The 25172-nt window shown below is 41.3% G+C and overlaps 1 protein-coding gene across 1 annotated transcript in view; it reads left to right on the top strand.

Annotated features, from left to right (window-relative positions):
- daam2 (dishevelled associated activator of morphogenesis 2) overlaps positions 1-25172 on the top strand; it is a 136585-nt gene that overhangs the window by 95671 nt on the left and 15742 nt on the right. The window contains exons 16-23 of the mRNA XM_086146706.1: positions 493-599; positions 1378-1462; positions 1652-1758; positions 2940-3028; positions 18872-19040; positions 19457-19564; positions 20751-20811; positions 21075-21206. Of these exons, the coding sequence (XP_086002832.1) occupies positions 493-599; positions 1378-1462; positions 1652-1758; positions 2940-3028; positions 18872-19040; positions 19457-19564; positions 20751-20811; positions 21075-21206 (858 nt within the window). The remainder of the gene's footprint in view (positions 1-492; positions 600-1377; positions 1463-1651; positions 1759-2939; positions 3029-18871; positions 19041-19456; positions 19565-20750; positions 20812-21074; positions 21207-25172) is intronic.

Below are 25172 nucleotides of genomic sequence, written 5' to 3'. Positions count from 1 at the left end.
AGGGGTAGAATGGCATAATCTGTTCAATTGAGGATGTAGGCAATTTTTGCCAGAGGTGGTTAGCATCATAAGGAGAGGATTAAGGCAAAAAAAACATTTTTGTAAAAAAATGACTTAGGCAATTATTTTAAGAGACAATATTCCATCATCCTGATTTTTATAGCTTACCATCTCATTGAGCAGCTGAGGTCTGAATGACATTCTGAGGACTTGTATTTTATACATTCAACATGTTGTTGCCTCACAATTTAAATAAACAAAATAACAACAAAGTCAAATCATGAGCATACATTTGTGTGATGTTACTTTTTTGGAAACACAGCTTTTAAGTGCATATAAACCTTCTTCAATTCAGAAACATTTGTATTATTTGCAATGAGATTTGCACTACGTTCCTCCCGAAAAAGAGCACTGTACTACACTGTGTTTTACATTTGTGTTCTGATGGAGTTAGCTCTGGGTGTTGATCAGCTTTTCTTTTTGTGTCTGCAGAAAGATATAGGTTCTATGGATGACTTGTATGTCAGCACACGAAAAGTCAAGGAGCTGTCAGTCATCGATGGTCGACGTGCACAGAACTGTGTCATCCTGCTTTCAAAGTATGGATCCATACCAGTAGTATTAATCATGTTAGCAATCAAATGTTTCTTTAAATATGCTTTATCATTTTAAAGACAGCATTGCAGCACTGTTAGTCTTTCAAAAATCTCAAAACATGTACCCATAGGGCCAGGACTCAAACCAGTGTTTTCTGCTTTCAGGAAATGCTGCTTTTGTTTTGTGTAGGGTATGTAACTTTGGTTGGACATCAACTTATACCTATATTAGATTTTACTTCAATAATATTATTAGAAGAACAGAAAATGATGTTTACTGACAGAGTGTGGTTGCTTCTCATGATTCAGTTTTGTTATCACTGATTAATGTTTATAAAATGAACGTATAATATAATGTTCACGTACTGTTGAATGATTACGTTGAACACTACATTGAAATAAATAAGATAGGTAAATCAATCAAACATTAAATGAGAGATAAACCTTAACCTCTCCTGAATTGTATTATATCTGAACTGGAATTATCCAGCATTATGCAATATGAGACTATGCAACATTGTTGCCATTTATAATGGCTGTTGGCAGCAATAATCCAAAGCCATCTAGAGAATTCACTGCTACCACCTGTCTGAAAGAGATTATATCTTGGTCCTCAGTCTTGTTGACATGCATTTTTAAGTAATCTGGATACTGGTCCACTTTATAGAACCTCTTACTGGATAATCGTGTTATGTTAATGTGTGAATAAAATGCAAGATTTGTGTTTAAATGTAGATTGTGTTTCATTATTTTACCCACAATATATTTTTTTTCTTTTAAGGTTAAAGATGAGCAATGAAGATATTAAGAGAGCAATCTTGGAAATGGATGAGAAAGAAGAGCTAGCCAAAGATATGCTAGAGCAGGTGAGGTCAAATGCTTAATTTATTATTGCTGGACAGGCAGTTTTGAATGAACAAGAAGGATGATATCTTGCTCTGTCAACATGGTTTAATTTACCTTTCCTCATTAATACAGATAATATTTATTCTGTGAATGTAATTCTGATCGCCAAATTTTATATTTGCCTCATCTAATCCCTTGCATCTTCACAGTTGTTAAAGTTTGTACCAGAAAAAAGTGACATTGACATCTTGGAGGAGCACAAATATGAGCCAGAGCGAATGGCTCGGGCTGATCGCTTCCTGTTTGAAATGAGCAGGTATACACAACTGCCTTGCCCTTGTTTGGCAGCCAGACAGCCTAGACAGTGAAGTTTCATTCACTTTGGACATCTATCCTGCCCTTGCAGTTTCATGAGAACCGAGCCAGTCACAATCAGTTATTGTGTGTGAAATTGGTTGAAGGCAAGGCCTGAAGTGTTGAACAACAGCAATACACAGGACAGCTTAAGCACTTTTGTTCACATATAGCAGCCACTTTGTTTTTTTTTTTTTGTTTGTTTGTTTGTTTTTTTAATTAAAGTTACAATCACACTTCCATTTTTAGACTTTCATTTTTTGGCATTCCATCAGTCTTTTTAGTTGTTGGCCAGACCAAATGCAAAAGTCTTGACTAGTGTTTAATTAATAGCTATGGTTAGCTATTAATTAGTCAGCAAAATCTTAAATGCTGATAATGCCATATTGCTTTGGTGATTTGGTTGGGTTATGACAGGCTTAATAGACTGGCTTTGCCTCACACATTTTTTCACATTTATTTTTAAAATGTATTTCAAAAATGTAATTTTGCATAAGTTTGAATGTACTGTTATACTATTTTTTAAAATACTGATAATTTTATGCATCTGACATTTACACAAATACAGTGATTCCCAGCTCCACCTGTCTGCTTGCAGAAATGTTCTTCGATAAGACACTGAACCCCAAATTACTTCCAAAAGCCTGATTAGCGCTTTCAATGCCAGCTTCGTCACAATCGGTGTGTGAATAGTTGAATACAGTCTAGTGTAAAATGCTTTGAAACTGCAATGGGTGAAAGCGCTAATCAAAGTTCAGACCATTTACTGTTTACAAAGAGATAGTGTCTACATGATTTCACAAATTGAGAGATTGCACAGTTATCTATGTGGATTATACACTTAATAAAGGTTTTGTGTCAAGTGTTGACAGATCAGAAACAAAAAATGTTGATAAAATAACAGCGAGGGGCTTTGTTCCCCATTCTTTCCTTTAATGCAGACAATGCTTTTTGAACTATTCTCTGTTACACTTGATAACTTCCTAATTTCATGGGAGCCATTAACATGAAAGACAAAATGGTTATTTTTGGAGAATTAAGCGAGCTCTCTCTGTGAAGTTTCATTTCCTGATGATGAAGTCAATTTAATTTCCTTTTTTACTCCTCTGTATTTTTCCCTTTTATCTGTCTTCCCGTTGTAAGAATTGACCACTACCAGCAGAGACTTCTGGCCCTTTTCTTCAAGAAGAAGTTTGCAGAGCGCCTCGCTGAAACCAAACCTAAGGTTGAAGGTAAAAATGATGGAAATAAAGTCAAGCTAGATTTCAGTCTTTTTTCAAGTCATTATTTTACAATGTGTGAATATATATTTAACACATAGATGGATAGATAGGACATCATCATATATATTATTAGCATGTACCAGTTTGCATGTCAGAAGGGAAGTATAATGCCTAATTATGAAAAAATATATATATTATGACAGACTGCTAGGTGCAGGAGTGTGGCCTCATCTTCCGTCAGACTTCTGAACTGATGGTGCTTTGAGAAAATGTGAATGTATTTTATACAAATCAAGTTCAAGAAAGGGGCGGCATGGGGGAGCATTGGTTTGCGCTTTTGCCACACAACACGAAGGATCCTGGTTCGATTCCAACTTCTCTGTGTGGAGTTTGCATGTTGCATTACTGCTTGTGTTTCCTCCAGGTTCTCTGATTTCCTCCCACTGTCTAAAAATATACAGGTTAATTGGAAAAAAAATGTGAATGAATGAGTGAATGATTGAGTGTCTTCAGAAGCAGAGAGAAAAGGCAAGAGAAGGGATTATTTGGACAATGACAGGAAAGGCTAGCAGAAAAAAAGACAGTTCTCCAGGTGTGTCAGAAAAGGACAAGAAGGGGTTCCAATGGGTTAATACAGTATATGATGCAGGCTTGGGAGCCTACTCCTTGGGAGTATAGAGGGGTAAAATATTGAGATTGTGCCATAGGTGCCAAGAGTGATAGCAAGATGGAAACAAGAGCTGATGAATGAGGAACATGAAAGAGTGCGAAGGATGCTTACTATAGTGGACTATAAAGTCTGTTTGTAAAGGTGAAGTGAGGAGGGCACTGAAGAGGATGAAGAGTGGGGAGGCATCTATGCAAGCTGTGAGACTGTGGTGAGGTGTGCTGTAGGTGTCATGAGGTTTGCAGATGACATTGTGACCTGTACTGAAAGCAGGGAGCAGGTGGAGCAACATCTAGAGAGGCGGAGGTGTAACCTGGAAGAGAGGAATGAGAATCAATTGCAGCGGATTTGAAGTACTTTGTGACAAGTCCAGAGCAATGGAGAATGTGGACAAGTGGTGAAGTAATGCATTCTTGCATGTTGGAATGCCTGGAGAAAAGTGTAAAAAGTGTAAAGAGTAATGTGTGATAAGAGCATCAGCCAGAATAAAAGGAAAAGTATACAAAACAGTGGGGAGACCAGCCCTGCTGTATGGTAAAGAGACAGTGGCACTGAAGAAAAGTCAGGAAGCAGAGCAGGAGATAGCAGAGAATGAAGATGTTGAGGAGTGACGAGGATGGATAGGATCCAGAATTAGTATCAGAGGGACCTTACATTTTGGCAGACACTAAGGGCTGCGGCCTCTCAACCAATGGGACAATGGGCTGGGGGTAGCAAAGCGCGGGATTGCTCCTTTTAGGCACTGGGAAAACGGCGGAGCCGGCGCTCAGCCATAGGCGCCGGTGGACACACCCAGCTACTGTTCATCGCAGAGTCAACGTAAGGACTGAGATTCCTAGTGGACTCTGGTTTGCAGGAGAGCTTTCTCCCCCCCAGCGTTAGCAGACATTCAGGCCGGAGGCAGTGGCCTTTCTGTGGCCACCATTTTGAGTGGGAGTTCGTGATTTCTTCAATCATGGTCCCAATCATGCTCATGGACGTTGCACATTGACGTTTAATGGATGCAGTGGCATTCACCACCCATCCATGTCAGATGTTGGGCTGTGACGCACACTAACTTCTTAGCATTGGGGTGTTTAGCAACCATTGCCAGCTGATTTTCTGTCGCTAACAATGCCCACATTTTCCACTGTGTCTCCTTGACACGGTGTGGAGCACATCATTCCCACAGTGGGCTACGGCCAAGTAAGCAACTGCTCAGGAGGTGTTTGCCACCCTGGAGCATCTTGGGATTGGCACCACCTCGGTGACTTGCCAGTTGAATAACTTCACCTCAAACGACATTCAAGACTTCTCCGTGTGGCTGTCAGGCACCACTATGTTTTCCAAGGTGGACCGGGTGTGTGGACCTATTTGGGCTTTTCGAATTCCTGCGTAAGCATTTTGGTTTGAAGGGTGCCACCCTAACCTTCCAGAGGCTCATGGACTCAGTGCTGCGTGACCTTGCTTTTATGTTTGTCTATCTTGACAGTATTATGGTGACTAGCCCATCGGCTGATGAGCACCTAGAGCAAATGACCCAGGTTTTCCCTCATCTGGATTAACCCTCTCAGGCTCAAATTAAGTTGTGGCGTAATTAGCTAAGTAGCATTTAGCTGTCGCAAATCTGCAACATCTGCCTGGAGAAGGTTAACACGGCCCTATAGTCAACCCAGCCAAGTGTCAGTGACATTGCCGTTGAGGCCGTGGTTGAACAGCGGGTGGTGATTGTGTGGATATCCCTTGCGCTTTTTAGCCGCAAACAGGAACAAGAACAGGGAGTTCTTGGCCCTGCATCTGGCAACGTGTCATTTCCGTTCTCTTCTGGAAGGCCACTCATTTATGGCGTATGAAAATCAGAAGCCGTTAACCTTCCATGTCCAAAGTGGCGGAACCGTGGTCCGCCCGTCCGCAGCAACGCCTTGCAGCCATTTCAGAGTTTACAAAGGACATTTGGCATGGGAAGTCAAACCCTGTTGGGAATTTCTGTTTGATGGGAAACGTGTGGGAGACACTGTGGCCTCTCACCCCACAGGACTAGGGAGTTTGGAGGGTGGTTTTAGCCAAATATGTATTTGCCCCCCGATGTTCATTGTGTTTTTTGTTGGTGCTCGTTGATTAAATTTGAACTCATCCATGACTCCAAAGCTGTCATCATTTCCTTGCCAAGCACCACAGTATATTACCGTATTTTTCAGATTATACGTCGCTCCAGATTATAAGTCTCACAAAATGCATAATAAAGAACAAAAAAGACATACGTAAGTCGCACTAGGGTATAAGTCGCATTTTATGGGGAAATTCATTTGATAAACCCAACACCAAGAATAGACATTTCATCTTGAAAGGCAATTTAAGATAATAATAGAATAGAGAACAACACGCTGAATAAGTATAGCCCAGTATAGCCTATATGACACATTAACAACGAGCTGAAAACGTGCCTGGAAGGCTATGTTAATGTAACATGTTATGGTAAGAGTCATTCAAATACCAAATAGCATATAGCACATGCTACAACTAAACAATCTGTGTCACTCTTAATCACTAAATACAATGAAATCTTCTTCTTTGGTGTCTTTTCTGAACAACACCGAAGGTAAACAATGCGCCGCTTCCTCTTCTACCGGTACGTCGCTTACGTCAGAGTCATCGTCAGTACTGTAAAGAGGAGGGATAGAGAATATATTCTTAGAAAGATGCTGTGTTTGGAACTGCTAGGCCGGAGGTCTAAAGGAAGACCGAAGGGGAAGATTTATGGTGAGAGTGAAAGAGGACATGAAGTTACTTGGTGTTGAAGAAAAGACAGGAAGCTGAGCTGGAGGTAAAAGAGATGAAGATGTCGAGGTTCTCTTTGGGAGTGACAAGGGTGGGTAGGATCAGAAGGGACGCCACATTTTCAATACTTTGGAGATAAGATCAGAGAAGCTGTGGAGGAGGGATAGTGAATAAATATAGGTAGAAGGGCACTGGGGTTGGAACTTCCAGGCAGGAGGCTTAGAGGAAGAGCAATGATTTATGGATATAGTGAAGGAAGAAATGAAAATGCAGCCTCAGGGCGGCACTAGCCAATGTCTCCCCGAGCCACCCTTGCTAACCGCCATTGGTACGGATGACTTACAGGGAATCAATTGAAATTGGGCTACTGTAGGTCAAAGGAGAGGAGGAAGGTGTGTTCAGAAGCAAAGAGAGAAGAGGAAAGGCAAGTGTCTGGGACCGACTGTCGGGACTTTGAATATTGGGACTATGACAGGAAAAGGTACAGAGTTGGTTGACATGATGCAGAGAAGGAAAGTGGATACACTGTGTGTTCAGGAGATCAGGTAGAAAGGTAGTGAGGCTAGACCAGGGGTGTCAAACATACGGCCCACAGGCCGGAACCGGCCCGCTAGGGGGTTCGACCAGGCCCGCAGGATAATTTGAAAGTGAAAAAATGCATAAAAGACAAGGATTTAATTTTTTTAATTAAATGCAATTCAAGAATTTTCTGTTAGGGGCGCACTATTTTGGTCAGAGTAGACGACAATTCGCGTCACTGAGACGAACCAATCAGCAGACGTTATCAATGTACCACCTGCTGCTTGTTATGACGTTGTTTCTACCCTGTTCTCTACCTCCCCGCTACTCCCTCATTAGCCTAAATGTCGTTATCAAAACAAAGACAAGTAGTTAAAGAGTGTCGAATTTTCAAAGAAAATTTGACTACGTCCTATTTATTTACGGAGACGCACGGGAAACCTTTGTGCTTGGCGTGTTTGCAACAAGTTTCGGTATCTAAGGAATATTAACATACAGCGCCACTACGAGACTCATCACAGTGAAAAATATGACAGCTTGCAAAGACAACTGAGAAGAGATAAGATCAACGAATTGCTGGCGGGTCTGAGGAAACAGCGGTCCACTTTCACCCATAGCCGAGAAATCAGTGACGCAGCGATAAAAGCCAGCTAGCTAATTGCTAGCGAAAATGTGCACTTTAACGTTAGTCACCAGCTTCACTACAAACGAGTATGGTGGAATTCTACTGTTCATGCAACTCCATGCATTTTCAGTATGTGTTGTATGTGTATTTATGTTTCATGTATGAAGTTTACACATTTACAGGACAGGTAAATACTTTCTTCCTAACAGATTTAATAGCACTCTTTTTAGTTTGGAGGGTGACGGCAGGGATTCAATTTAGATTTTATATGCACATGTGTAAATAGTTTAAAAATCCCTTTCTTTATATGTCTCATTTAATCTTAAAGTGCATTACTATATTTTTCAATACCAATTCCTTGTTAAAGTTTTGTGCCTTTGCAAGATCAGTGGGATCGCATGATCACATGATTGCAATGCAAACATGTGAATGATAAAAGTAAATTGCACTTTTGTCTAGGGAAATATGAGTTGTTTCATGAAATGTTTTGTAAAAGGATTGTTCATTAAATTCCAAAATTTTCCTTATGTCCTTGTACTTCTTTACACCAAAACAGAGGAAAGACATGATATTTTGGTTATTTATTGCTGAGTATGCTATTATTTTAATGGTCCGGCCCACTTAACATCTACCTAGGCCGTATGTGGCCCGCGATGAGAAATGAGTTTGATACTCCTGGGCTAGACGCTTAGGAGGAGGTTTTAAGTTGCACTATTATGGTACTGACAGGAACAGAAATGGATTGGGAGTTATCTTGAAGGAGGAGTTAGGAATGTTCTAGAGATGAAAAGAATGTTAGATGGACTTATGAGTCTGAAATTGGAAATTGAAGGTGTGATGCTCACTGTTCTTAGAGGCTATGCCCCGCAGGTGGGATATGAGTTTGAGGAGAGGGAGAAGTTCTAGAATGAGCTAGATGAAGTGATGCAGAATAGCCGTTGAGATGAGACAGTGGTAATTGGTGCAGACTTGATTGGGCATGCTGGTGCAAGCAAAAGAGGGGGTAAAGAAGGGGTGTGCAGATTTGGTATCCAGGATAGGAATGCAGAGGGACAGACGATGATAGATTTTGCAAAAAGGATGGAAATGGCTGGAGTGAACACTTCTTTCCAGAAAAGACAGGAACATCGGGTATAAGAGTGGAGGTAGGAGCACCCAGGAAGACCACATCTTGCATAGACAAGGTAACCTGAAAGAGATCAGTGATTGCAAAGTAGTTGTAGGTGAGAGTGTAGCCAGGCAGCATAGGATGGTGGTTTGTAGAAGGACTCTGGTGACAAGGAAGATCAAGAGGACAAAGGCAGAGCAGAGGACAAAGTGGTGGAAGCTGAAGGGGGAGGAAGCTGAAAGGGAGGGATGTATGTTGTATGGTTTTCAGGGAGGAGTTTAGAAAAGCCCTGGGTGGTCAGGGAGATCTTCCAGATGATTGGACAGCTAGAGCTATCAGGGAGACAGGGAGGAGAGAACTTGGTGTGTCATTTGGAAGGAAAGCTAGATAGATAAGGACACTTGGTGGTGGAATGAGGAAATGCAGGAGTATATACAGAGAAAGCAGCTAGCAAAGAAGTGGGATACTGAGAGGACTGAAGAGAACAAACAGGAGCACAGGGAGATACAACGTAAGGTAAAGACAGAGGTAGCAAAGGCAAAACAAAGGTTGTACGATGACTTGTACGCTCGGTTGGACATTAAGGAGGGAGGGAATGATGTAAACTGGTTGGCAAAACAGAAATAACGGTGGAGAGGATGTATAACAGGTCCATGTGATTAAGGATAGAGAGGGAAATGTATTGACAGAGACTAGAAGATTGATGGGAAGAGTACTTTGAAGAGCGGATGAATGTGGAAAATTAAAGAGAGGCAAGGATAGAAGAGGTTACTATTGTAAACCACAAAGTAGCAGAGATTAGTAAAAGTGAAGTGAGGAAGGCATTGAAGAGGATGAAGAGTGGAAAGGAAGTTGACCAGATGATATACCTGTAAAGGTGTCGGAGCGTCTAGGAGAGGCAGCGGTAGAGTTTCTGACTAGTTTATTCAACATGATCTTAGAGAGTGAAAAGATGCCTGAAGAATGGAGACGAAGTGTGATGGTGGCCATTTTTAAGAATAAGGGAGATGTGCAGAATTGCGGCAACTATAGATGGATAAAGTAGATGAGTCATAAAATGAAGTTATGGGAATTTGCAGTATTTGCTTTGATAGTGCTTACAGAGAAGGCCCGAAGGAGCTGCATTGTGTTTTTGTAGACATAAAAAAAGCATATGACAGGGTGCCAAGAGAAGAACTCTGGTATTGTATAAGGAAATCTGGAATGGAAGAGAAGTATGATAGACTGGTGCAGGACATGTATGCTCGCTGTGAGACAGTGATGTGGTGTGTTGGAGGGGTTACAGAGAAGTGGAGGTGGGAGTCCATCAGGGATCTTCTTGTTTGCAGTAGTGATGGACAGGCTGACAGATAAGGTTAGACAGGAATCTCCATGGACCATGATGTTTGCAGATGACATTGTGATCTGTAGTGAGAGCAGAAAAAAGGTAGAAGAAAACCTAGAGAGGTGGAGGAATGCTCTGGAAAGGAGAGGAATGAAAGTTAGTCACAGCAAGACAGAATACATGCGTGTGAATGAGAGGAATTCGGGTGGAACGGTGAGGCAACAGGGAGTGGAGATCAAGAAGCTGGAGGATTTCAGGTACTTGGGGTCAACAGTCAAGAGCAACAGGGAGTGTGGAAAAGAGGTGATAAGACGGGTTCAAGCAGGTTGAGATGGGTGGAAAAAAGTGTCAGGGGTACTATGTGATAGAAGACTATTGGCCAGAATGGGAAAGGTGCACAAGACAGTGGTGAGACCAGCGATGCTGTATGGCCGAGAAACAGTTACAATGACGAAAAGACAGGAGGCAGAGCTAGAGGTTGCAGAGATGAAGATGTTGAGGTTCTCTTTGGGAGTGACCCAGATGGATAGGATCAGGAATGAGTCCATCAGAGGAACAGCACATGTTCGATGTTTTGGAGAGAAGGTCAGAGAAGCCAGACTGAGATGGTTCGGTCATGTACAGAGAAGGGATAGTGAATATATTGGTAGATGGATGCTGGAATTGGAGCTGCCAGGCAAGAGGTCTCTAGGAAGACCAAAGAGAAGATTTATGGACGTAGTGAGAGAGGATATGAAGGTAGTTGCTGTGCAAGAGGAGGCTAAAGAGAATAGGGTTAGATGGAGAAAGTTTATTAACTGTGGCGACCCAAAAGAAGAAGAAGGAGATTGATTCTCCAGGAAGTTTTTTTAACCTATCCTTCTTCTTTGAGATAACATTGTCACATTTTTTTTTCCATGGTCAGGTGTGGGTTGGGAGCAAGATACTGACATATCCCTGTCATTAGAATCACTATTTGGGTTGAATTTCGATGGGACTTTTGGTGTTAATGTCAGGTTGATGTTGGAGTCAGTTAATTCAGGGGTCATTTTTAGATAGCCTCCCACAGTCTGGGGAATATATTGTTCAATTATTGTTTGATGGATGTCAACTAACAATGTTATATTGTCATTGCATTGGGGTGCAGTAACGTAAAATGCCTTGCACATACCACTTCATTTCATTTCAGTCAAAAATGGTGGTCATGTATGTGTAAAAGTCTGCTATGAAGTAATCACAGCAGACTTTTGGCCAATACTGGGGTTTAAGACCATAGCAGAAGACAGGAAGATAACAACTCCATACCAAGAAAGTCACCCTTTACCCCATCTCTCTCCTAGAGAGACCCTATAATGGAAATTGTCTGGAGAATTAAGCCATATATCATTTAAAGTGGCCAATACTGTGGTTTAAGACCCCAGTTGACATTGAAAAAAACTGTTAAAGGGTCATAGTGAGGTTTTTATGTGTGCTAAGATGCAACATCCTGTGTTTCAGTATAGAAATTTCAGTCAAACTCAGGCCTGATGAAAAATCTGTTACTGGCAACTCGAACAATGTATGAGTGCTGAAGAATCCCAGCATACACAGCGACTACAGACCAGTGGCCCTGACATCGCACGTCATGAAGTCGCTGGAGAGGCTCGTCCTGAGGCAACTTCGTAATGTTGGACCTTCGCTGGACCCCCTGCAGTTCGCTTACCAGCCCCAGATTGGAGTGGAAGACGGCATCATCTTCCTGCTGCACAGAGTATACACCCACCTTGAGGAGGCAGGAAGCATTGTGAGAGTCATGTTCTTTGACTTCTCCAGTGCTTTCAACACCATTCGACCTGCCCTGCTGAACAGGAAGCTCCTGGACATGCAGGTGGATGCTCCACTCGCGGCTTGGATCAACAATTACCTCACAGGTCGGCCGCAGTACGTGAGGCTGGGGAACATCACGTCGGAGACCATTGTGAGCAGCACGGGGGCGCCACAGGGGACGGTCCTGTCTCCCTTCCTGTTCACGCTCTACACCTCAGACTTCAGGTTCTCCTCGCAGTCCTGCCACCTGCAGAAATTCTCAAATGACTCTGCCATAGTGGGCTGCATCAACAGAGGCCAGGAGGAGGGGTACAGGAGCGTGGTGGACAGGTTTGTGGAGTGGTGTGGACTGAACCACCTGCAGCTCAATGTGTCTAAGACAAAGGAGCTGGTGGTGGATTTCAGGAAACAAAGGACCCACCTGAATCCGGTCACCATCAGGGGTACTGATGTGGACATTGTGGACACCTATAAATAAACTGGACTGGACCTTTAACACCAATGCCATCATCAAGAAGGGTCAGAGCCACCTGTTCTTCCTCAGGAGGCTCAGATCTTTCAACGCCTGCAGGACCATGCTGCAGATGTTTTACCACTCAGTGGTGTCCAGCGCTATCTTCTACGCTGTTGTGTGCTGGGGCAGCAGGCTCAAGACAGCTGACATCAACAGACTCAACAAGCTCATCAGGAGAGCTGGGTCTGTCCTGGGAGTAGAGCTGGAGTCTGTTGTGCAGGTTTCAGAGAGGAGGATGATGAGGAAGCTCCTCAGCATCATGGACAACATCCATCACCCTCTGCATGCCACGTTGATGTCCTGTCAGAGCTCTTTCAGTCTTAGACTGATACCACCAAGGAGCTCCACTGAAAGCCACAGGAGGTCTTTCCTACCTGAGGCTATCAGACTTTTAATTCTTCTTCCCTCAGCCGCAGGGAATCTTCAATCTTTGTAGTTACAGTTAACAGTTAAGACAATTCATATTTCATTGTATTTCTTATTCTTCCTCCTTTCTACTATTATCTATTACTGTTATGTTTTTTACTTGAAACTCTGGCACAACAATTTCCTTTGGGATTAATAAAGTTGTTCTAATCTCATCTCATCTCATCTTTATGCACTGAGTGTTTTGCCAATTTTTTGGGTCGGAGCACCCTTCCAAGACTTTCACCCTCAGGCACATAGTTTCCCATTAAAACTACTGCAGTATTGAAACCTGCAGATTTGGATGACATTGTTCTAAGTGGACTTATTTATTCTGCAAGAGATAATATGAGGGCTCACTTGAGATTTTAGGTATCTTGACCACTTAAGATTTAATTCTGTGGAGTTATTGGGCAATATTTTTCTTTCCTTACTGAAGCGGACGAATACTGCAGCTTCGAGATTGTCTTTTACAATGGTGTTGATTTAGTAGGAACAATAAGTAATGATTGAGAACAACATGAATTTCCAAACAATTAGGTTTTGTGTGATCTGCAGCAAACAGTCCGTAAACGTTTCAGACATTGGTTGGGTGGTTATTTGTTTAATTCATTCTTGGCCTAGCACTGGGGGGAAACAAGCTACGCATTATCCATACAGATTTTTCTGTCTTACACTGAACATTAACCAATAGAACCCCTTTTTTCTTTGCCACTCTGCGGTAATGTTATAATGTCTCGGTTTGCACCACTGACTGGCTGCTCCTCATGGTCATAGTTTGGGTACCGCACACAGGGTGAGCTTCCAGGGTTATTGTCTGCTGATTTAAGTGTTTCACATTTCATATCACATGACAGGGCCTTATTTTAGTATGGTTAGAAATGTTCACTAGTACAGGGTGCCTCTTAACAGTCCTAGATGTCTAAAGGGGTTCAATGGTCGCGGTCTGTCCATGGTGTTGGACAGCCACAGATCCTCCAGGTTTCTGGTTGACCTCATCAGGAGGAACTTTCTTGCAGTGACTGGTGTGGATCCAGGTGGCTCTCTCTGTGACCTTTAAAGTTATATGCTTTGTTAGCAACACCAGGAAGGGTGAATGGATGAAATCCATCACAGGATGTTCAAAGGTGGGTGGGTGGTGGGTGGACAATGGCTTTGCATGTTATGTTTGTAAGCACATGCACCACAGAATTGCCAGGGCTATTTTAGGGCTATTGTTGAGAAGCCTTTTATCAGCCAGTGTTGTGTTATCATTTGCAGCAACCCCTTTTGACACCAATCCATCAATTTTGCATAGTCATGGAAGAAGTGGTGCAGCAGGCATGTATGCTGCCCAGTACTATCCATATACTTGAAGGGAAAGCATATCCAGAGGCAGTGCTCAGAAGGAGTAGAGAAGGATTGCAGTGGCCAGGACTGGTGTTGGGATTAAGATTGGTCTAGGAGATTTGGCACTAAGGAATGAAGGGCTTGCTGTTGGTGTCAGATTAAAGGAACTGGCAATGGCACCAGAGAGCTCTGCAATCATGAATGATGGCAAATGCATACCTTGAGTCTATGTCTATAATAACGGTTTTCCCTTTGGCCAATTTACATGCTTCAGTCAGCGATCAGTTTGCTGCTTATGCAAGGCAATAGCTGTAGAGATGGCCAGGAAATTGTACCTCAAAGTAGGAGAGGACGACAAAAGGGATGCAATTGATGTCTGTCAGTGGGTCTCTGGACGGTCAGCCATCAAATCATAAGACAACACACACTGGAATGTCAGAGATTTGGACTTGATGAGTTGAAGTTTTGTTATGCAGCCATGTTGTGTGCCATCATAAGGTGATATGCCAAGAAGCTGGGCACAGGATAAATAATGTCTTAGTAGAATAGAACCAGAATCAATTTATTTGTCCCCAAAGGGCAATTGGAGGGTGCTATTGGAGGGTAACATAAACATCTGAAGATTCAACATCTTCAGATGTGGTATTCCATCATTTGGGGGTTAAGCAAAGAAGATGGGTACAGGGTAAATAACATCTTAATTTAATAGAATCAGAATCAATTTATTTGTCCTCAAAGGGCAGTTGGAGGGTGTGATTAGAAGGGTAGCATAAACATCTGAAGACTCAACATTTATGTATAAACTATACAACTGTATAATAAGCTTTAAATCTGTATATGTATACAGAGGCTGTATACCTATAAATATCTGTATGATTATACAATGGGCAGACACAAAAACTACATATTTTCATTATTCTGCCACAGCCACTGCTCGCAGGCATTGGAGAAGGCCCCAATAATGGGTTTAGTTTGGAAGAGAAATATGCCACAGGGCACAGCTTATACCCAATTTTTTAGGAGGACCATATAACTGTGTCTCTTGTCCACTGTCTTGTTGAACTGTGTTCTGGGATCAGGAAGAGTCAAAGTAGGATGAGATTGCAATGTTTATTGTAGTTCGACAAAACATCTCTCGGATCCAGATGATTTTGTCAGAGAGGTTGAGGCATTTAATGTGAATGAAAGCACTAAGAAGTGCTTGTTTCTCTGAATAATTTGGAATAAACTGTCTACAGTATGAGCTCATTCTGAGGAAGGAGATTATGGGTTTTGGCATTCATTGCATTTGGTGGACAGTGTCTTGCCATTTTTGTTGATCATGTGCCTTAAGTAACTAGAGACTAGCCTTATGGCTGTTATCAGCCAGCCGTTTGAGTAATGTGTGGGAATCGACATGGCATTGTACCTGATTGGGAATGCAGATGTAAATATCATTGTCTTGAGTGAGGGCGGAACAGGGGTGAAGTTCGAGAGTAAGCAGAACAAGTTATCTTTATGAACTGAAATGCTGAAAAAAACGTGTTAGAGATCTACAACAGTGAATAGATCTGTGTTTGAGGGAACTCAAGACAACATGGTTTTTTGGTACTGTGGTAACACTGGCCTATAGTCCAGCATCACCAGCTTACAGATCTTCAACAAACCCCCAGTGTGTCTGAGCCTCAGCATCCCCAATCTTTTTCCTCGGACAAATGTGCACAGGAATGCAACACTGGCTTTCAACAACAAGTTACAGATGTGTGTTATGCCTTCAATGGCCTCTGGTTACAGGGGATATTGATTTTTATGGGGTCTGTAGTCAGATTTGGGTGTAATCATGCAGTCTCAGTCCCTTTGATCAGTCTAATATCATATTTGAAGCTGCCTCATAGGAAATTAGGGATGGTTATCCGATCAAGAGAGAACAATGTAGACTGAACATGTTGGAGACTTTCTGCTTTGAGTTTTGCAAGTGAGCAATGACGGTCTGAGTAAGAAATCTGGTGCAAAAGGTTCTGCTTGGGAGCAAAAGTGATAGACATTGTGCAGAAGGTCATGCCTTTTTTAGAATATGGTTGGTCCCCCCCGGGCCTTACTCCACCCTCTCACGGATGATACTCTCTGTCATAGTATCTCACCAACATTAACTTCCATCTCATACACGTCTCACTCATGTTTCTCATCCTCACTCTTAACTCAGATCTCGGCTCATATCACAAAGCAAAAAATCCACTGAGCAGTGGCTAATATCTGGAAAAAACTCATTAGGTGGGGCACTCGTTAGTCAAGGCTCTGCTGTACTTTAGTTGTCGACTTTGATAATTGATACCACGTATCCTGCACCCAGGGTCATCTGGCTCAAGCCAATCCCAAATGACATTGGGCAGAAGGTCGGGTTAACCCTGAACCAGTCAACCATCAATCATTGGCTGAATATGAAGACATACAATTATTCACTCTCATTCACACTTCAGGGCATTTTTGAGTGATTATTACATCTTACATGTACTGTGTGCTTTTTGACTGTGGGAGGAAACTAGAAAATCTGAAGAAATTCACTCACACGCACAAAGAACATTAAAAATCCAAACAGAAAGACCTCAGTTGAAATCAAACAAGGAATCTTCTTGCTGTGAAGTTCCAGTGCTAACCACCTTACCCTGTAAATTTCTTTTTGGACATTTGAATTTCTCCTTAATAGGAGTCAAAGCTTATATACCGTTGTCTTAGTGTAATCAAAAATGCCCCTCAAAATTGCACATAAAGTACTTTTTGCACTACTTCCTTTTGTCTATATTCATCCAAGGAATAAAAAATGTTTACCATATTATCAGTTTTGGACACTTTGACCAATATTTTTCCCAATGCCTTGTGAAAGCTTTGATGATACCAGGAAGGTAGAGCTTGTTTTGAAAAGCTGGCTAATTTTAGAGCGAAAAATACACTTTGAGAAACAAAACAGTTCTGCTCAAAGCCTTCAGTGAGCTCAATAGACATAGGTGTGTCATAACTAAACTGTCAAAGGTTTTTCAAGCCGAGCTACTTGAAGCACTCTTCTCTGGACTTCTGAATGTGTGACTTGGATGACCCCCTCATCCTTGTGCAGTAAACTTCCCATCAGACAGTCAATCTGCTCTGGCTGTCAGGTACAAGAAATTTCAAGCATATTTCTAAAAGTTTGAGTATTGATTCAAGACTTCAGGGTCTTTTCTGTTTGATCCAAAATCTTGCCAAGTCCACATGAAGTAAAGCTCTATCATCTTTATCATGGTCTAGATGAGTCTTTATTTTCCCCGGACCACCTAGCATGGTTTAAATAGTAGCCTTTCAGAAGATGGTAGAGTGCATAGTAAGACTGTTTTCTTCCCATTAAACTGGGCTGTCAACAGAGCAAAAAGAACACTTCCAGTGATGTGACAAAACATGGATATCTTTTCATGAGTTAAGCATTCACACCATGGTTTCCTCTGTTAGGACAGGAAGACACTTGTGGAATGTGTTCTATGGGAAGTAAAAGGACAGCATGTTTGAATTTCCTCCAAAATATACCCCTCCTCTCGCTGTTTCCCTGGATAGATGGACTGTCAGATTGATTCTTGTTGAAATCTTCTTGTCGTGGAAACTGGACTTGAATTTCTTCACTTTAAGGCGTTTCACTCATCAACCCCCCCAAGAAGCTTCTTCAGTTCTAATGACCTGTGGGGAGTTTCCAAATATACCCTCCAGGGTTTTGAGCGGGTCTAGGGTATGGCGGCCATTATGTAAATGCACTGGTAATGTACCATTGAAATGTTTCTGTATATGGTGTTTGTTGAACACCCAGTTGTGAGTTTCTCTGAAATGCCAGTAACATAGGGTATGACAATCATAGGGTCTTCCTCCTGTTCTATGTTCTTGCGTCTGGTGGTTTCCAATTTGGCTAAGGCCCAATTAGGTTTGCCACAGGATCTTGGGGCTTCCCTTTGTACCTTGGTTTGCTGTGGTACCTCGGTTTTGTTGCCTTCGGCAGTTGATAGTGTGTTCTTGGCCCAGTGGTGTAGAGTTCTGATTACCTCCACTTTGTGTTCGTTTTCCTGTAACACACGTGACCAGTATTTACTTTTCAACTCACACAACTCAAAGCAAAAAAAATGGGGGGCGGCCTCAGAGTCAACCTTTCACAAACACATAACAGGTTTCCAACAGGTTTCACTCCTTTGTCTCACATTCTGAGAAGTTTGGCTGTACCTATTTGTATTCCAGTCCAGGTAATCCCCAAAAGTTCTCCTTTGTCCCCACCCTAACAACACACCATTAGCATAACAACCCCCCATTGACCTTGTTTCTGCTGATCAACTCCTCCATTTACATAACAGCCACCATAACCTAGACCCGCCCAAATCCCTGACAGTTATATTCAGAAATTGGAACTGAATTTGAACTGGAGAGGCCTCTCAGATGATGCATGAAACGTCTTCAAGTGAAAAATTCAAGTCTAGTTGCCATGACAAGAAGATCTCGACATGAAGTCACCATGACATGGGTGACTGAAAACCTCTACAGACATTGTCAGATGTGTTTCCCCACATATTTAGTGGAACATTTTGCAATTACAAGTTTTGAAATATAGACTTCAGTCCACGTAGAATTGGGTAGAGATAGGGCTTCAATTTCCCCTGGTTATATGAAAGATATGTGACCATTCAATTGAATTAAACATCATAACTGCATGTTCATTATGCAATATTAAGGGTTATGTTATAGTCTGTATTGATTGTACGCACATTATGCCAATCTCAATCTTTATGATCTCCCCAGTTCCGTGTTTCCCTGTTTTCTCTCTGTTCTTTTCCTACAGCCATTCTTAATGCTTCCAAGGAAGTGGTTCAGAGCAAGAAACTGGCTCAGATCCTTGAGGTTGTGCTGGCCTTTGGAAACTTTATGAACAGGGGCCAGCGAGGAAATGCCTACGGTTTCAAGGTCTCCAGTCTCAATAAGATTGCTGATACCAAGTCCAGCATTGACAGGTGGGGCTTTGGAGAAGGTGTAATCGGAGGTCAACCCGATCGATTTACATTATTTTTCTCTGAGTCATTTGTCAATGGCATTCTCATAAAGTAGTCACTGTTAGTTTGCTAACAGTGATTTTAAATGTATTTCTTGTATCATTTAAATAATCAATAGTACTTTAGGACCTATTCCAAATGTTCCCAATGACATGTTTGATAGAAACACTTTGAAGAAAAAAATAGGACATGACAGGTTTCTTTTAACATGATTACTACATTTAAAAAACGTACAGGTATATTCAACATTTGTGTTTCTAAAAGTCTTACCATCTCAACTATAACAGAATAACTATCCTACAGCTCCATTTAAGGGAAGGGTTCAAGATTGTTTAGTTTTGGGGAATTTCTATTTGACAAATACCATTCTTTCACAGGAATATCACCATGTTGCACTACTTGATCATGATCTTTGAGAAGAACTACCCTGACACACTGCTCATCCAAGGAGATCTGAGTAGTGTGCCAGAGGCTGCAAAAGTCAAGTAAGAGCAATCCTACAACTTCTACTCAACCTTTAGTGACTTTCAGGATTTCTGTACCATAAGTTCATGTACAAACCCCAATTCCAATGAAGTTGGGATGTTGTCTAAAACATAAATAAAAACAGTATATAATGATTTCATATAATTTTCAACCTTTTTTCAGTTGAATACACTCCAAAGACAAAATATTTAATGTTCAAACTCATAAAAGTTGTTTTTGCAAATATTCACTCATTTTGAATTTGATGCCCGCAACACATTCCAAAAAAGCTTGGACAACAACAAGGAAAGACGGGGTGAGTTGAAAAATGCTCAAAAAAACACCTGTCTGGAATAATCCTGGAGAAATCTCTGCATCTGGCATCTTTGTGTGAAGGATATTGCCACATTGGCTGAAAGGAAAAGTGAAAGCCATACATCAACAACACCCAGAAATGCCACCAGCTTCATCTGGGCTCATGTGATATTGACTGATGCAAAGTGGAAAAGTGTGCTGTGGTTCGATGAGTCTACATTTCAGATTGTTTTTAAAAATAATGGACGCCAGGTTCTGCAGGCCAAAAAGGAAAAGGACTATGTGGATTGTTGTCAGTACATAGTTCGGATGCCAGCGTTACTGACGGTATGGGGTTATGTTAGTGCCCATGGCATTGAGAAGTTGCACATCTATAAAAGTACTAGTAATTCTGAAAGATACATACAGGTCTTTGGAAGAACATATGCTGCCATCCAAGAGGCGTCTTTCAGGGACGTCCCTGCTTATTTCAGCAAGACGACGCCAAGCCACATTCTGCACACACAATGCCAAGCCACGTTCTGAGTGTTAGAAGGAAAGCTGATGTGATAAAAGCACAGTGATAAAAATGCCTGTCCCAGGTTTTTTGGAATGTGTTGCAGACATTGAATTAAAAATGAGTCAATATTTGCAAAAAACATAAGTTATCAGTTTGAACATTAAATATCTTTAGTGTATTCAACTGAATATTGGTCTAAAACAATTTGCAGATCATTGTATTCATTTTTATGTTTTACACAATGTTCCAACTTCATTGGAATTGGGGTTTGTAATTTTAAGTGTTTCATTAGTCCTGTGGGTAAAAACTACTTGATTCCTTTAGCAAGTCTTCATAATAGTGAAAGGCAATAACCGCAGCAGATATTCTCTCAATAACTTTCATTTCACTAGTTTGACAGAGCTGGAAAAAGAGGTGCACAATATCAAAACTGGACTGAAGGTCCTTGAGGAGGTGAGTTTTTGTCTGATTGCCTTCCAGTGTTTTTTCTGCAGTAATTACCTGTTGTGTCACTTGACTTTTCATGCTGAGATGCTATTTTAATTGTCCCACTGGGGGATACCAACAAAAAAATGAATTAATCTAGCACACAGCACAAGGTTTCAAACATAAAGACCTGTACATCTAAGTGTAATACTGATGTGAATTTGTATTATTTATTCACAAGTCAACCCATTTTCAGTTTAAGACAAACTTTTTAATCTCTTTCGGTGCAGGAACTGCACTACCAGCAAGGCAAGAGGAGGGAACCTGGGGACAAGTTTGTGGCTGTAATTGGTGACTTTATAACTGTGGCAGGCTTCAGCTTCGCTGAACTGGAGGGCCAGCTGAATGAAGCTAGGGACAAGGTAATGAATCATTTTTAATTTGTCATTTTTGCCAACCCTTGAATTAAGCGAAACAATAAGAAGGGAGAATCCAAACACTGAGGGGAAGAAACTAGGAACATCCAGAGTCCAGTGTGTATTTGTTTGCAGCACTAGGACAACCTGATATAAGATATAACAGATATGTGAAAATGTAACTTAAATTCACTTGTTTGATTTTGTGTTTCTTTGTGTTGGAAAACTACTTTCTGGATTTGTATAACCGAGGCAGGAGCCTCTTAATATGCTGGGTATAAATTATCGAATATACAGTACATTGTCGCATTCAGTCAAAAGAAGTTAAGCTGGAACAGATGTATGAGTGACTTTTTTTGTAAGAGCTATGCAGAAAATAAAATGAAACATAAAACAAAGTAGCTTGGCACCCTTACATGACAATATTTCAGAATACATCAGTGTATTTAACACAAAACAAATCATTAAACTACCTGTAAGTGTACAATTGAAATAACATTGTACATTGTTGCATTGTTCCCACTTTCAACCAAGACCAATGTTGTCTTGCTCTCCCCCATCTGTCTCCAATTACTGTTTCTCTGCCATGTTCTACCAGTTTACCTGTACTCTGTTATTACTGTCAATTTCCACGTTTAAGCCAATTCACACCCTTTCAAAATAAACTTCCTACTAAACATTATGTAATAAAAAGAAGCTTAAAAAACACTTTACTTTGAAGCTACTTACATACAGTATGTGTGCAAATCGTGCAGATGTAGAAGGCATTTTGGATTCTCCAAAACCTTTGAAAAAGACAGTATTCATAGTGGTTAACCCTCGTGTGGTGTTAGGGTCTGTGGGACCCGTTTTCACTTTTGTGTGTGTGTGTGCCCAAGGACCCGAACATCACACAAGGGTTAATGTGAACATATAACTTTTAGACCTTCATTTCACTGTTGCATATTCCAAAGGTATACAAATGTTTTAAGTTATGTAGACGAGCCCTACTTTGTAAGTGAGCCAATCTTCCTGAAATAATGAAGACCTCAAACTGCTTAGATACTTGAAATGATCATCAGATTGTGAGAAATAAAGGAGGAGATGTGTAGTATGCGTACTCAATTCCATTTGATTTTTTAATTAATTTGAAACTGTGGCTAAACATTAGGGAAGTCTCGAAGCACACAGCACTTACAGGTGGGAAACAAACAACTTAGACTTGTGTTCCCTGGCCAAGACTCTAAAGACGTACTTATTTTTCAGGCAAAAGCACATATAGTTAAGACTTAACAATGTGGGCACGCGTACAGTGTCTATCCTAAGTATTCACCCCCTTGGATGTTTTACCCTTTTAGTACTTTCGTAAATCAATCATGGTCAATAAAATTTGGCTTTTTTAACACAAAAGATTATTGAAAAAAACTCTTTAATGTCAAAGTGAAAACAGATTTCTATAAAAGTAATGTCAATGAAATAGAAATATATAAAGAAATATAATTGTTTTGAATAATTAATCACCCCCTTCCAGTCAGTATTTTGTAGATGCACCTTTGGATGCAATCATAGCAGTGAGTCTGTGTGGATGAGTCTCGATAAGTCCTCGACATCTGCCCACAGCAATTTTGCTCCTTTCTTCTCGCTCAAGCACTGTCAGGTTGCGTGGGTTTTAAGTCCAGCCACAAATTCTGTATAGGATTGAGGTCTTGGCTTTGACTCGGACACTCCAGAACATTTACCTGGTTCTTTTTTAACCATTCCTGTGTAGCTTTTGCAGTATGCTTTGGATCATTGTCTTGCTGGAAAATAAATCTTCACCCAAGCCATAGTTCTCTTGCAGACTGAATAAGATTGTCCCCCAGATTTCAGTGTATTTTGCAGTATTCATTCTGCCCTCTATCTTTACAAGCCCTCCAGGTCCGGCCGCCGAGAAACAGCCGCACTGCATGATGCTACCACCACCATGCTTAACAGTGGGGATGGTGTGTTTTTGGTGATGTGCAGTATTTGGTTTCCGCCAAACATGACGTCTTGTCTGATGGCCAAAAAGCTTGATTTTGGCCTCAGACCAAAGAATGTTCTTCCACTTGACCATGGAGTCTTCCACGTGCTTTTTGGCAAACTCTAGTCGAGATCTAAGTTACTTTTCTTCAACAGTGGCTTTCTCATTGTCACTCTCCCATAAAGCTTTGACCGGTGAAGAACCCGGGCAGCAGTTGCTATATGCATAGTCTCTCCCATCTCAGCAGCTGAAGCTTGTAACTCCTTCAGAGGAGTTGTAGGGGTCTTGGTTGCTTCTCTCACTAGTCTCCTACTTGCTCGGTCACGAGGGCGGCCTGATCAAAGTAGATTCACTCAAGTGCCATATTCCTTCCATTTCTTGATAATGGAGTTCACTGAACTCCGGGAGATGTTCAATGCCTTGGAAATTTTTTTGGATCCATCCCCTGAATTGTACATCTCAATAACCCTTTCCCTGAGTTGCTTCTGTCTTCATGTGTTAACTTAAAAAGGGGGTAATTAATTATTCAAACAATTATATTCCTTTATATATTTTTATTTCATTGACATTACTTTGTAGAAATCTGTTTTCACTTTGACATTAAAGAGTTTTTTCCAATAATTTTTTGTGTTAAAAAAGCCAAATTTTGTTGACCATGGTTGATTTATAAAAGCACTAAAAGCATAAAACATTCAAGGGGGTGAATACTTATGATGGACACTGTCTACCCGCTGGGTTTCTTTGGGTCATTAAGAGGCATTCCAAAAAAAAATGGAAAACAATCCAAAAATAGATTTTGAGATACCGTTTAATCAGCTATCATTTAAGGTCGTTCTGATGGTGCGTGAAGTTACAACACTGGACACTGAGCAAGGCAAAAGATCGGAGAGTAGTGTTGTGTCAGGACAATGGGAAAGTGTAATTTTCAACAAAAGTTGATGGATGAGGGACTGTTCCCAGGCTGGTTAAAGCTGTCAATGAGAACCGGGTGAGGCGTTTTGTGGCGTGTGCAAAAACCTTTAATCTTTGCATAATGGCCATCAACACGAATTAATGGTACATGCAATCAGATGGTCATAAGGGTGACCATCACAAAAACCTGTTTATGGCTGTGTTCTGATGGTGCACGGAGTTACATCATCGTGTATTGAGCATGGCAAAAGAGCTAAGAGAAGTGTCATGTCAGGAAAATTGGAACGTGTAATTATTCAACAAAAGATGAGGCAGATGAAGATGAAATGATGATTCTCTGAGGATAGTTTAAGCCCGTCAGCAGAAAAATGGGTGACCCGTATTGTAGCGTGTGCAAAAAAAAGACTTAATCTTTGCACAATGGGCTTCAACGCGGTTAAATTGCATATGCAATCAGATGGTTGCTGTTAGAGAGTAATTCTAATTCATGCTGGTCTAAGTTGAAGCCTGTAAAGAGGAGACTTAAGTTATCACAAGAAATAACACAGACAAGTGACTATTCTTTTGAGCTCTGCAGAGGGGGAGACTCAGCGGCTCTTTGGAGGCAAGATCCAGAGAATCCCACCGAGTTCCTCCTTGCTCAGCCTTTTATTGTGTGTATTGGTGTTGTTGACAAGATCATATGTGGAGCTGGAGTCTGTTGCGCAGGTGTCAGAGAGGAGGATGCTGAGGAAGCTCCTCAGCATCATGGACAATGTCCATCACCCCCTGCATGCCACACTGACGTCCTGTCAGAGCTCTTTCAGCCGTAGACTGATACCACCGAGGAGCTCCACTGAACGCCACAGGAGGTCTTTCCTCCCTGAGGCGATCAGACTTTTTAATTCCTCTCCATTCAGCCGCCGGCAACCATAAAAACCTATCTTTAACCTAAAAATAACAAAAACTGTGCAATATTTCATTTCACTGTGCAATATTCAGAACTGTGCAATATTTCATTTCATAACAATACACTACAATTTTTCCTTTATCTTACTATTGTTCACTCCTTACCTCACTTGTTACTAAGACACTTATAG

This window comes from Fistularia commersonii, chromosome 1, assembly GCF_037954325.1.
Source record: "Fistularia commersonii isolate RoL2024-O1a breed Wild chromosome 1, RoL_Fcom_v1.0, whole genome shotgun sequence".
In the NCBI taxonomy this organism is placed as follows: Eukaryota; Metazoa; Chordata; class Actinopteri; order Syngnathiformes; family Fistulariidae; genus Fistularia; species Fistularia commersonii.
Note: the sequence above shows the minus strand (reverse complement) of the source record. Positions and strands in the feature narration are given on the sequence as shown.